The sequence below is a fragment of the Hipposideros armiger genome, unplaced genomic scaffold (assembly GCF_001890085.2).
Source record: "Hipposideros armiger isolate ML-2016 unplaced genomic scaffold, ASM189008v1 scaffold_238, whole genome shotgun sequence".
In the NCBI taxonomy this organism is placed as follows: domain Eukaryota; kingdom Metazoa; phylum Chordata; class Mammalia; order Chiroptera; family Hipposideridae; genus Hipposideros; species Hipposideros armiger.
In genome coordinates this window covers 392,104-405,102 of record NW_017731588.1, presented here as the reverse complement: position 1 = coordinate 405,102, position 12,999 = coordinate 392,104, and the positions used below count along the sequence as shown (strand labels likewise).

General features: G+C 42.9%; 1 protein-coding gene across 4 annotated transcripts in view; it reads right to left on the bottom strand.

The window, feature by feature from the left end:
• Positions 1-424: 424 nt before the first annotated feature.
• Positions 425-12,999, bottom strand: part of NDRG3 (NDRG family member 3) — an 81,656-nt gene continuing 69,081 nt past the window's right edge. For 2 of the 4 annotated variants that reach the window (XM_019655309.1, XM_019655310.1), the window contains 8 exons: positions 10,462-10,565; positions 9,354-9,419; positions 9,189-9,240; positions 7,096-7,143; positions 4,842-4,877; positions 4,700-4,751; positions 3,474-3,512; positions 425-2,032 (listed from right to left, as the gene is read on the bottom strand). In XM_019655309.1, coding sequence (XP_019510854.1) covers positions 1,851-2,032; positions 3,474-3,512; positions 4,700-4,751; positions 4,842-4,877; positions 7,096-7,143; positions 9,189-9,240; positions 9,354-9,419; positions 10,462-10,565 — 579 coding nt within the window. In that variant the 3' untranslated portion in view covers positions 425-1,850. The remainder of the gene's footprint in view (positions 2,033-3,473; positions 3,513-4,699; positions 4,752-4,841; positions 4,878-7,095; positions 7,144-9,188; positions 9,241-9,353; positions 9,420-10,461; positions 10,566-12,999) is intronic. The other 2 variants (XM_019655312.1, XM_019655313.1) reach the window with 1 other exon arrangement.

Sequence of the window (12,999 nt, the reverse complement as noted above, 5' to 3'; positions counted from 1 at the left end):
TTGGTGGGGACAAAGACAGCCATTTCTGGAGAGAAACAGCCCAGTCTGTTTGAGGAACCAACAGTGGTTGCAGATTATTACTGAGGGTTGGGACTCAGCAACCCCACACAGATGGCAGAGCTGAGATGCGGAACACCTTTCAAAGACCTCAGCTTCTCTTCCTTCATCACAAAATGCAAGGTCAGGCTTCTCATGATTTTTGGTTTGAGGGGAACAGAGGCATGTCAGATGGATTTGGGGTTCAGTCCCAGCTGGGCTTCTGATATGACCTTGGGGAAATTATTTATCCCGAGTCATCATTTCTTTGTTGGGTGGGATAATAATCAAGTATGTGAAAATGTCCAGCACGGAGCTCATCTACAGTAACTCGGCCCCTCCCTGAGCCCCAGTGAGTGGCTTGACAGAAATAACACCAGCAATCGGGTAACAATGAGACATATACAGCTTTATTTAATAATCTGTAAAAAGTCGTACTCGGACAGAGTGATGCATTCTCTATCTCGGCAGAATGCGAACACTACTCTGAAAAGCCCCTTCCCAAGACTTGGAACTGTGTCGCCTGTGCTTGCATCTCGATGCCCTCAAGAGCTGGGTCCTGGCTGTGTGGCAGATGGTTTCACCCTCTGTCCCTTGATATTCACATAGCAGTAGACTGAACTTTTACCTGGACAGGCTGCCCTGAATATATTGGCCCCTTCCCTCCTACAAAAAGACAGTTCACAGGATTAAGGATCTTTCTGAGAAATAAGTTCTCTCAATTTCACTGAGCTTCCATTGTCTGCTGAAATCAAGGTTATACTTATTAAATGTGATATTTTGTTAATGTCTGTCCCTCTCCCCGTTGCCCCTCTCTTCACCACCTACATAATTTTTAGGTCATAGAGCTCCCCCTCCTTTTTTTTTTTTGAGGATGGAGGAATGGAGAAACGCTCTCCATCACAGACCGGGAGGCACTTCTTGCGGATGTCTGGAAAGACACTGCAGTGACAGTGTTTTGCTCCAGCAGAGCGAATGCCTGGCATTTTGTTTCCGACCTTCTTGTGCCACGAGAGTCCAGTAATTAAGCCACACTCAGTCCTTTGGGAACAGCTCCATGTTGCATCAAAACTCATCATCCATGGGCTTCTAACAGTTCACATCCCTCCCTTTTATTTAGAGAATAGTATATGTGAATTCATTTGGACAGAAGGAGGTGGCTGGCCACCTTGCCTGCTTCTCGGTGTAACAGGTTCCCTTCTATTAGTCACAATCAATCAACAGTCCAAACGGTAATTACAGTCTTCCCATTCCACAGGGCAGCTCTCTCCAGCAGTCACTTTGCAAATCCTGTTGACCAATTTGGATCCAAAAGAGAACGAATGCAGTGGCCTACCCAACCTAGAAATCTGTTCTGCATATTTCCCCTAAAAACACCCTTGAAAACGAACCAAAAAAAGTCCCCCCCTTTTTTTTTTGCAGAAGCTCTACAAGAAAGCATGTCTAAAATCACAGAACTATGCACACACAAACACAGACACGCGTGCTCACATACATACGTCAGAATCAAAGAATCTTATCAGATACGTAGTTAGGAAAGCAAGGGGAAAAGCTGGCATGAGAAAATATGGAGATCTGACCAGCTAAAGATGTTGGAATGGTACAGTAATGGCATGGATGGAAGTGGTTCTTGATACATACAAAAAGGGTGGCGGGCAGGCAGAGAATGAATGATAAACCCAAGATGCCAGGAAGAGTCAGTGGCCATGCAGGAGTTTAAGACAGAGATGCCCGTTTGCTGGATGAAATGGTATATTATGGAGTGGTCATCTGAAGGGGGATGAACTTGCATGGTTGAGGGGAGGAGCATCTGCTTAGCAGGACACTTCCATGGTCTGGTGTCTGTCCAGAACATCAGGGGACTCAGAGGATTCTTGAGTTCCATCTGACTGATTGCTGGTGACAGATCGGCTGAAGGCACTTTCTCCAGAGCCGATACTACTTGAGGTTGAGTGGGTTCGGGATCGGGCGAGCCGGGTCATGCTGGCAGATGGTACTGTAAGAAAGAACCAAGAGGACTAGAAGATGGAGCCTTGGTTAAACTCAGTTCATCCAGCAGTTTCACAAAAGGCTTTATGTTTAGCATTCCCAGTCTATTTAAGGTGACACCCAGGACAAGACGTAGCCATCTTCAGGTTGCATAATTTGCTCTAGGCAAGTGGCTATATGCAAGGCTGCTTTAATCCTTTGGCTCTGGTTGTAATCTCAGCTGATTCTAGTCCACAGCAGAACGACGGGAAACCTAAGTCCAGAGTATAGCCTCTTAGCTATGCCCACGCCATTCATAATGAATCATTGGCAACGAGGCTTTGGGAACCCAAATGGGTAACCAAAACCTGTAGTGCATGCAAGACTAAACCAAAAGAAAGACAAACTACACAAGTATGAAGGTGTTTCACAAACACAGTGCAAGCCCGATACAACAAGACTACCATCCGTGTCCACAGGCTACCCTTGCTACCTGGGGAGGAGACCTGTAGGAAGGTGTGGGTACAGGGAGGGCTGGTGGGCCTGGAGAGGGGTGTTTAACTCAGACTCCTGTTCTGCCACTGCGTTTTGTTTTGTTTTTACATTTTTATTGGGGAATTGGGAGAAGGGGAACAGACAAGTTGCTATCCTTTTGTTCTTCAGTCTAGTTGTGGAGGACGTTGCTTCACTGGCCCAAGTTGGCACCATCATTGCGCTCTTCCCGGGCGAGGCAGACCAGCTGCCGGCTTCTGGACGGCCGCTCACAGCGGCTGCTGGCTACATATGGTAGCCTATGGCAACCCACCTGCCGTCCCCGGGGACTCACGGCAGCCCAGCTCCAGGTTGAGCTGTTGTTCAACATCTTAGCTGTAGAGGGCAGCGTCACTGGCCCTCATATGTGGGATCCGAACCGGGGCCCTTTGGCATCCCAAGCCAGCTCTTAACCAATGTGTCACTTGGCCGGCCTGCCACTGCTTTGGTCCTAAGGTCTTTCCAGTTTGGCCAGGACAGGGCCATACCTGGCATAACCTTCCTGCCTATCTTCTTGAGGCACCGGCCATCCCCCAGCTGTCATTTCAATGCTGGGGTCAAAACATGCCATCACCTGCAGAATTTTCTGGGCACAGACTCGGATGCTAGTTAGAATCAAGGCTGCCCTTCGATTCCTGTGTCTGGGGGTTAATGCAAGGATCAACAGGTAATGGTGGAAGAGTGGCCCTGCCTATAAAGTTTTAGCTGCTTCTGCAACTCAATTTGGGATGATGAGAGGAAGCCTGGCTATTACAACCCCATCCTTCCTTCCTGGGGGCCCCGGGCTGGACCTGCAGGCTAACCCTCTCGGGGCCTAACGAGCCACGTTCTATCGGGCTCTCACTGCATAGGAAAACCGCGGACATGCTGAAGGCAGCCAATGCAGCCAGGAGAGCGTGGCTGGGTGGCGGGGACGAGGCCAGCACAGAGGAAGGTACCTGGCTCCGTGCTCAGGTGACTGAGCTGCACATACGGGACTGGAAGCAGGTGGACACAGGAAAAGGCAGGTTAGTGACCCGAGAGTGCCAAGTGGCAACCTCAGCTGCCTAGCAGACAGTGCTGACAGGATATTCTAAGCCAGGGATAAAGTTTTCTTTTAAGATCCCAGAGAGGAATGAGGCTGACTGATGCTTCAATAGAATCTCAGATATTATTTCTCTCAACTAGTCAAAGGTAATTGTTTTCCCCTCCACTATAAACAGCCATCCCACTTTAGATCAGAAATGGGCTGGAAGATCAACTGTTTGGAGAATCGGCTAGGAGAGGGACTTCTCCTCCCAGGGAGCTAGAGGAACATGGCGCAGGCTCGGTTGGTAGTGGATTACAGACGGGGATCACACAGCCACTCTAGACAACACATACACGGTCTGCCTGCCAGGTACAGGGCTGTACCCAGGGGCCCAGCTGCTGCCCAATGGCCATTAACCATACTCATACCAAAGACAGGAGAGCCACCACCCTACTGGGTAAAGAGCTCTGTATCTGGTGGGAAGGTTTTTCTTCTTAAAACTCCAAGAAAGGAGCAAGTGTGGATATTTGGTGACAAATGAGAAAGCTTAGGGTCTCACAATACAAGAGACCAGGACAGCGGCACATGATATGGACACACCCTTGGATTCCCTCTGAAACACTCTGCAAGTTCATCTCCTGTGGTGGAACAGAGTTAACTGAGGACACTGCCCCTTCTTCTGGAGTCGCCATTGTGTTTTTTGAGGCCAGGAGTCATTAACCAGCTGACTTCAAATGCCAATCACAGTTTCAGATTCATAGCTAGGATAGCCTAAACTTCAGTGGTTGAAAACATGGGCTCCTTAGTCAGACTGCCAGGGTTTGAATCATGGTTCTGCGGCTGAATTGCTACCCTCGGAATGTGCTTGGCCTCTTTGAGCCTGTCTCCTCTTCTATAAAATAGGACTCACACCGAGCTTAACCTCTTTAGGTTATAAATACAGAGTGCCTGGCATGTAACCTCTAAGTGCTTAATAAGTGTCAGCTCATCTTACATATATGCACAGATGAATACTCCATAAACATTTTGGTCTCTACTTGACTTCAGGTTGGCTAGCATAGAAGTGCCCTGAGAACTGTGGGCTCCCACAAGATGTCAAAATGACCCCAACACCAATAAATCTCTGCTAGATAGAAAGTTGTGTACTATACTCACTGTAGCCCATTCCCTGCAAAAAGTACTTGAAGGCCTCGGTGAGCTTCCCGGGCTGGGGGCACAAAATAAAAAAGCGTTAATCTTTGCACAGGCAATGAGGAACAGTCAAATGGGTGCTTTACAAAAAAATCTCCTTACTTACCTGAACTACTTGGGGCAGTCCACCACAGTCTGCCATCTAGAAGAGGAAAAATATGTAAGTCAACTGGAACTTACACTTTAGGGAAATGCTCTGAATAGCCACGAGTCCTTTCAAACAGGACAGGATTGAATTTTTAACTGCATCCAAGTGTTGTATCTCTTCAATGCACTTTTTTTTAATAAAAAAAATTTTTTCATTACCTCAGTACACTCTTATATGAAGAATAGATCCTAGCAATAACCTTGGATATAAGTCTGAAAAGATGCATTCAATACTTATGAGTCAGTAACATGCAGAGCCTGGCTTTTAGGCCCATGGTGGGTATTTCCTGTCAGGGTAGTGAAATTAAAGACCTTCAGCAATGGTCTGACTCCAACTGAAGTGCGTTACTTTTAGAGTCCTTATCTTCTCAGGGCCCCACACTTTCTAAGTTCCCTCTCAACTATATTCTCATCATTCCATGACTAAGGGGATTTGTCAAGTCAGGTGCAGATGCTGAATTCGGCCACCTCGCTTAGTCAGCCACTTTCCTCTCATAGGTAGATTTGGTGAGGCTGTCTCAATTAACAAATCTTTACAGCTGGTTATTCTCACCTGTGCAAGAATTTCTAGGATAGGGTTATGTTAGCATGAATCAGAATTATCTGCAGGACTTGTTAAAACTCAGATTCTTGAGTTCCTACTCTAGAGATTCTGGGGTGGGGCTCGGGAAGTTGCATTTCCAGCAAACTTCCAGGTGATGCATGTTCTGTGAGTCTGCAGAGAACACTGTTTCTAGGGCATAATGGCCGACTACAAGCCCACCCACCCTCTTCCTTCAAGCTGTTATGCATTCAGTACTCAGATAGTATCCTATTCAGGCTGATCGGCATTATTTTAGAAAGAGACGAACCCCATGGTTTCCAGCATGAAAGCTTTCTTTGAGGGGGGAAACTATTATTTAGCAGATGGGAATGCCACAGAAGGCACAGGAATTTGCAGTTAATAAGGAACAGTCCCCTGAAAATTCTAAGCAAGAGCAGGGACAAACGTTTTACCTGATTTAAGTATAAAGCAGACCTAACTAGTACAGATTATTATTTTCATGAAGCTTAAGAGACAAATCTGATTAAGACTATAAGACAGTTGCCATATGCAGAGGAAGAATATTGGGAGAGACTATTTCCAAGCTTGACATCTGTCAAACAGTTGGAGAGTAAGTTCACTCATTGGGTTTTGGATGGGCATATCTGCTCAGAAATAACCACGTCTATGGCTACTGTATAGAGTTCAGTTTTGTCTGTTTGGGATACCGATTTAAACCTGCAGTGACAAACTAATTTGAAACCACATAGTTTTTTTTTTACAAGTTCTTATTTTAGACTGGTTCATCAATCACCTGGACCCAAGAATACGCCTGAGTTTTGTCACCTCAGAGCATTAACTTCACGCTCTATTTCCAGGAACTATGGGCTGCCTCTGGTGACAGCACTTCCCTTTCGAGCACACTTCAAAGAGAAAGGGAAGAAAGCAGAGATCTTGCTGGCTGAGAATGCAGCAGAACACAACAGAAGACCAGCATGTGCATTTACAGTAATCCAAATTCAAACCAGATCAGGTCCCCGAAAAGTTTATTCGAAGTTCTAGAAAACGCGAGGCTGATGCTATTGCCCGAGGTACGATCAAAAGGGGGAGAAACCTTATAGTAACCCTATGAGTTTAGTATAAGAGCTGTTCTCTATTTGTCCTAAGAGAAAGAAAATGCACCCACCCTTACCATTAGCATATTAGAAGCTTCATTACCCATACAACAGGGTTTAGCATGTACAGAATTTCCATCCATTATCTTAATTCTCACACAAGTAAATAATGCTTATGAAGTTTATCATGACATGGGAGGATGCTCACGTCAAAAAGTTAAGGAAAACAGATACAGGGTTATAAATATCCTATGATCTTAATGATCTAAAAATGTACAGAAAATATACATCGATATTTTTTACCAGAGGTTACCACTGTGTGGTAGGATTATGGGTAATTTTTATTTATTTTATTCTTTCTACTTTTCTCTATTTTCCAATTCCCTACAATGAGAATATATTCAGGAAACAATTTTTTTTTAGGAAAAGAGTGAGAGAGAGAAAGAGAGAGAGAAAGAGAAGAAGAGAGAGTGCACTTTCCTTTCTTCTGGGCAACTATTCCACAAATAGACTAACATGAAGCATGAATAATCTACTCACAAATGGCTGGCAATGAGGAAAAGAAGACACATTACCTTTAGCAAAGTTGTATTTATAGGATTCAAACGAGAATTGCATTCAACCTTAAAAAAAAAAAACACACAACAATTTTATGAACTCCTAGAAAAATAAGAAATAGCTTGGCATGAGAATGATCTTTGAGGATCAACAGCTCAGTTTGGGGGTGGCTGAAGCAGCCAAAGAATTTACCAAAATACAAAGTGGGAAATATATTTATATGATGCATTTTATATCTGATATTTCTGAGATCTAAATCTGCCTAATTTCATTTTCTGAATCTGTTACAAGTAGTGTCTTTAAAGAACATGTTGCGGGCCGGCCGAGTGGTGCGTTGGTTAAGAGGTGGCTTGGGATGCCAGCTCTGTGCAGCAGGGCCCCGGTTCGGATCCCACATGAAGGCCAGTGACACTGCCCTCTACAGCTAAGATGGTGAACAACTACTCAACCTGGAGCTGGGCTGCTGTGAGTCGCCGGCGACGGCGTAGGCTGCAGCCCCTGCTGCAGTGGGCTGCCATAAGCTACCGTGTGTGGCCATCAGCCAGCATGAGAGGCCAGCAGTCGGTGTGAGCTGCCAAGAGCTGGTGTGAGCTGCCAAGAGCCGCTGTGAGCGGCTGTCCAGAGGCCGGCAACCCATCTGCCTCACCCGGGAAGAGCGCAATAATAATACCAACATGGGCCAGTGAAGCGACGTCCTCCACAACTAGACTGAAGAGCCAAAGAACAGCAATTTGTCTGTTCCCCTTCCCCGATTCCCCAACACTGTTCCCCTCTCCCAATCCCCCAATAAAATATTTAAAAAAAAAAAAACAAGGAAAAAAAAACTACATGTTAAATCTAATTCCTCCTATGGGCTATATAACATGGGGGCAAGTTACCTACTTCTTTAAAAAGTGAACTGGACCCTTGGCCAGACGCCACCTGCTGGGTTCCATGGCATATCTATCGTTTGTCTATGCCGCTGATTAGATATTAGACTCCCTTTCCAAAAAGCCTTACTCCCTAAAGTTTTGCTATAAATAGGGCGGAAGTGAAGGCTGCCAAAGAAAACCAGATAATTTCACACAGATAACTTAAGTTATATATGCTGTGGGAAAGACAAGGAAATGCTAAGAGGCATATGAAAAAAAAAATCAACTTCATTTGTAATCAAAATGCAAATTACAGAAGTGGGACACCAATTTTAACCTATCAAATTAACTACTAATAGAACTTAAAAATCCCAGGCTGGACAGGATGCTGTGAAACAGGCACTCTGATACATTGCTGAGGCAACACACTGGTATGTCCTTTCTAGAAAGGAATCTGTCCAAATATATCAAGAGCATTACAAAATTTATGATTTTTGACACATTAATTCCACTTCTGGAAATCCTTCCCAGGGAAATGATCAAAGATTCAGGCAAAAGTTTTATAAGGATGTTCAATAGCAACATTATTAATGGGGCAAAATCAGAAATAATTAAGAGAATGAGGTTAAATAAACAAAAGTACACTTATAAGACTGAACATTATATAGACATATTGACTTTATAACATGGGAAAATGCTATCAATAGTGTTAAGTAATCAGGTTCCCTAACCTTGTACATTTAATACAGTCCAATCTATGTTTTAAAAAAAAGAGAAGTTTGTCTTTGGGTAACTGGGTCATGATTTTTCCTCCTATCCTTCTATTTTTCCAATTTTTTCATATCTTTACGATGAACACATATTATTTTTATCAATGTGCTATGTGCGTGAGAAGGAGATAGAGAAAAGCATACAGTTTCTCTGTATGCTTTCCAGCCTGCTGATACAGTTCCAGATTTATGGAGGCTGCAGAAGGCCAAGGCTGCCAGAAATCTGACAATAAGCAAATGGCGTTTAGTTGTACTACTTGCCACAAAGTAGACTGCACCGCACAAAGCAATACTGATCCCTTCAGATGAAAGCGAGTGATCAATGAGGAATTCATTTTCCAAACTGAATAACAAAGAGCAAGCTCTAGCATGTGTAACCAGAAATAACAAAAACTAGTATTTAGCACCTGTTTCTGGTGTGTCAGCAGTGTGCTGTCTACATTTTATTGCATTTTAATCTCATTCATCTTCACATCAAGACACACTTACCACAGCCTCAACCGCTGGTGAATTGTCCCCAACCACCAATAAAGTAGAACACCTGCAGAAAGGCAAAATAAGAGATGACACTCAGCAAGCAGCACACACGCTCCCCTACACACTGAATTTATCTATGAAAGGCAAGCAACTTGGAGGGGAAACAGAGGGACTTACTTTAATGTCTTTGATTTGTTATCATTTTGGCCCAGCACGGGTCTTTCAATCTCCAGGTCTCTGCGTCTAGAGAAATAAAGGAAGCAATGCACTGTTCAGGTAAAATCATGGCAACTCAGGTTACTTCCTGGTCATGAACACCGAAATGTTTCAGGGAATGTAAAACCTGTCTTTCCTTCCCACCTGAGGAGGAAAGGGGCCCTGGTACACTTTGTTCACAAGTGGCCATTTCAGTGGCACTGAGCAGGAGCAAGGCTCCTAGCTCTGCCCCGAGGGGTTCTGGGGGATGCTAAAGGGAGGGACTTTTAAAATGCAAAAGCAACACTACTGAAATCCTCAAGTCCTAAGTATTTAATTTTCCAACTAGTTTATAAGAATACATTCCTTAAGACAAGGGGAACTTTTTTGGGGGAAATTTTCCTTGTAACTAACATAGTTTAATGTAGTACTTAATAAACCGTTCTGATTTCAACTAAAAGTCATGAGGCTCTGTTATATAAAGGAATGAGCTAGACATACTGGGTTCAAAAGCTGGCTTTGCTCTTTACTGGGTGTGTGACTCTGGGTTAAGTTAACAGCTGACTCATTTCCTCAATATTTTTCCATATACTCAGAAAGCAAGAAAGAGCTAACATTTTTACCTTGGAGAAACTGGTTCCAAGATAAGAATTAGGCTCTCTCAGTGACTGGGGGAGGTGTGACAGGTTTTGGAATACACCCAAAAAAGAGAATTTACTAGTGTCCATGTGTTACTTCTATCTGGTGACAAGATGTCAACAAAGAGAAGCTGAATCAAGGCCCAAAACGTCTATCCTTTGCCTCCCCTACATGCATTTTTCCCTGTGCCACCTGAAATTGTATTTTTGTGTGTATGTGCATAATTTCAGGTACGTTTTACCACCTAAAAACTACAACTGGTATTTGAACTTGCCTAAAAACAGCCTTTAGTTCATTCATTCTTTTTGAAAGCCCTTCTTCTTCTACTGTGGTGAAACAGCACGAAAGGAATCCCATCACGCAGCAGTGGAAGTAGTTAACTTCCCTTTCAGGTCCATTATCTTTTTAGACCTGGTCTGCATTTAAGTGAAAGCAGAGGAAACAACTGTACCCGTTATAGGAACCCAGGAAGAGCTGTAGGTTTTCTTGGTTGATATCTTGGGCAATATGCAGTCTGTAGGTTTGAATCAGGTCCAGGTTGGCCTGCAACTCTTCCTAGAAAAATGGAAAGACACGGGTAAACTTCTGAGCTGCAGTACAAGTCTATCTTACTTGGTTTGCATTCAATACCCAAAGCCCCTGCCCATGATGGACGCGGCTGGCTAAAATCTTTTTTATTTGCATCAGACTGGTTTAGTGCCACACGGTGTGTTGGATGAAGGCACCAAACAATCTATGATGGAAAATGGTGGTAATCAACTCCAGGTCAAGTGCAAAAACTGGGGGATATGCTGAACATCATTACCTGCAGTACAATGGAAAACTGCACTAGATCTGGATTCAAGTACTAGCTGTGGAACTTAGGTCGCCTAACCATTTGGAGCCCTAGTATTCTTACTTGATTTTTCATGTTCTGCCGTTTCTCATAGTAGAGACAGTGTCTGTAAAATGAAGATAATCACCAGCTACCTGACAGGGCTGTTTTAAAGATTCAGTAAGAAAAGTTATATGACATCTAACATGTAAAGTAAATGGACAGTTAACATTTCCCCCACCCCCTCTCCCCCCATCTCTTTTCCACATGTGGTTACTTTACCGGACAATGCAGCCCTAAAGGATTATGAAAAACATAAGCTGGGTTGGGCAAGGTGTGAAATTTTGCTACCTAAGTTCTTTGCCATAATGTATTTTGGGCAACAGCCACTACTATCTGAAGGTTTACATGGTCTATGCACCTCTTTCCTCCATCCCCAACCACCAAAAAAGAAAAACGTCTAATATTTGGTAACATAGTTTACACAAGCTGATTGTATATCACGTTGTTGGTTCTAATTGTTAACATACATGAAACTGAAAAGAGTAAAATATTACCAAAATTACTCTGGATATGTCTAGCTATTGTTATAGCTACATTTCAAAGGGGAGGCCTTTTGTGGTATAGCCGAAAAGCATGAGGTAACATTTCTCCTAATAACTATAAATCTGTATAATCACCTTATCTACTTCTTAACCAATATAATCAGTGTAATACCTATTCATATACTATCATTTAATAAAATACATCATAGAATTATATATTACATTCCATTTATGGCATTTTATGTAGTCAATTTATCATTTATTTTATCTTATTACCAAGACTATTAAAGGTATAAAATTCAAAAGAAACAAAATGGTACACAGAGTAAAAATTAAGTCTCCCTCCCCACCACTCATGTCCAACGGTCCCTCTCTGCCGGCCTTCTCAGAGGCCACCAGAACCAGTTGCCAGGTCTGTGCGCGCATACATGCGCACCTCCCTTAACCGCCACTCCCCACCCCACCAGGAGTTTTACGCAGAAGGGAAAATGTTTGCATTGGAGGAAAGAAATGTGTCAGGAGTAGCAAGAGAGTCAGTTCATCCAGGGCAGTGTGCAAAGGTCACCAGGAAGCCTTGTAGAGAAATAGAGATAAAGAGGACATTTGTTTGCATTGTCACTAGCATATGGGTGAAATGAGCCAAGAATACAGCTGGAAACTGACCAAATGGATCAGAGTCTATCTGAGGCTGAAGGGTGCTGGAATCACTCCAAGGAAACTTGGTAAATGCTAAAGATATTATAGTAAAAGTCAGCAACAAATGAAGCACACAGTAATTAGAGATGAAATGAGGTAGCCAGCTCCCCCTGGGAGGTCTGAAGAGAAACTGGGGCAGCAAAGTTAGGATAAAAAAGGGAAAAATTGATGTTGATATAAAGGGGTAAAATTGGCCTAAGTGCTAATGGGACTTCTTAGGCAAAAGCTGTTAGGTATAAACTGCCCTCTACCGACCCACCTTTTTTTTTTAAAAAAACACAAATTGTTAGACTTTTCTGCACACTGCTTTTCCACTTCAAGTATGTAGAGATTATTCCTTATTAGGACACTTTGAACTGTTTCGTTATTTCTACAACCTGTTTACACTCACCCTTGCTAGTACAAATGATCATTCTTTTTAGTATTTGCAAATTTGATAGACTAAAAAAGGGGATATCACTGTGGGTTTTTTTCTTATTAGTGAAGATGAGACTATTCATGTCTAAAAACCATATCTGTTTCCATTTCAAAGTAATAAAAGCAATACAAGCATTTGCTTGCTTAAATTTTAAAAAATGATTTTTATTAAAAAATATAGCTAACATACATTATATCAGTTTCAGATGTACACCATAGTTGTTCAACATTTATACACCTAAAGAAGTGATCACCAAATTCCAACAACCATCTGACACCATACCACGCTATCACAGTATTATTGACTATGTTCCCTATGCTGTATGTTACATCCCCATGACTTGTTTGTTTTATACCTGGAAATTTGAACCTGTTATTTTTGCTCCCCTACCCCATCCTGGTTTTAATTTTTCAATTACAGTTAACATTCAATATTATTTTATATTAATTTCAGGTATACAGCATAGTGATTAGACATTTGTATGATTTAAGAAGTGATTCCCGTCCAGAAGCCGGC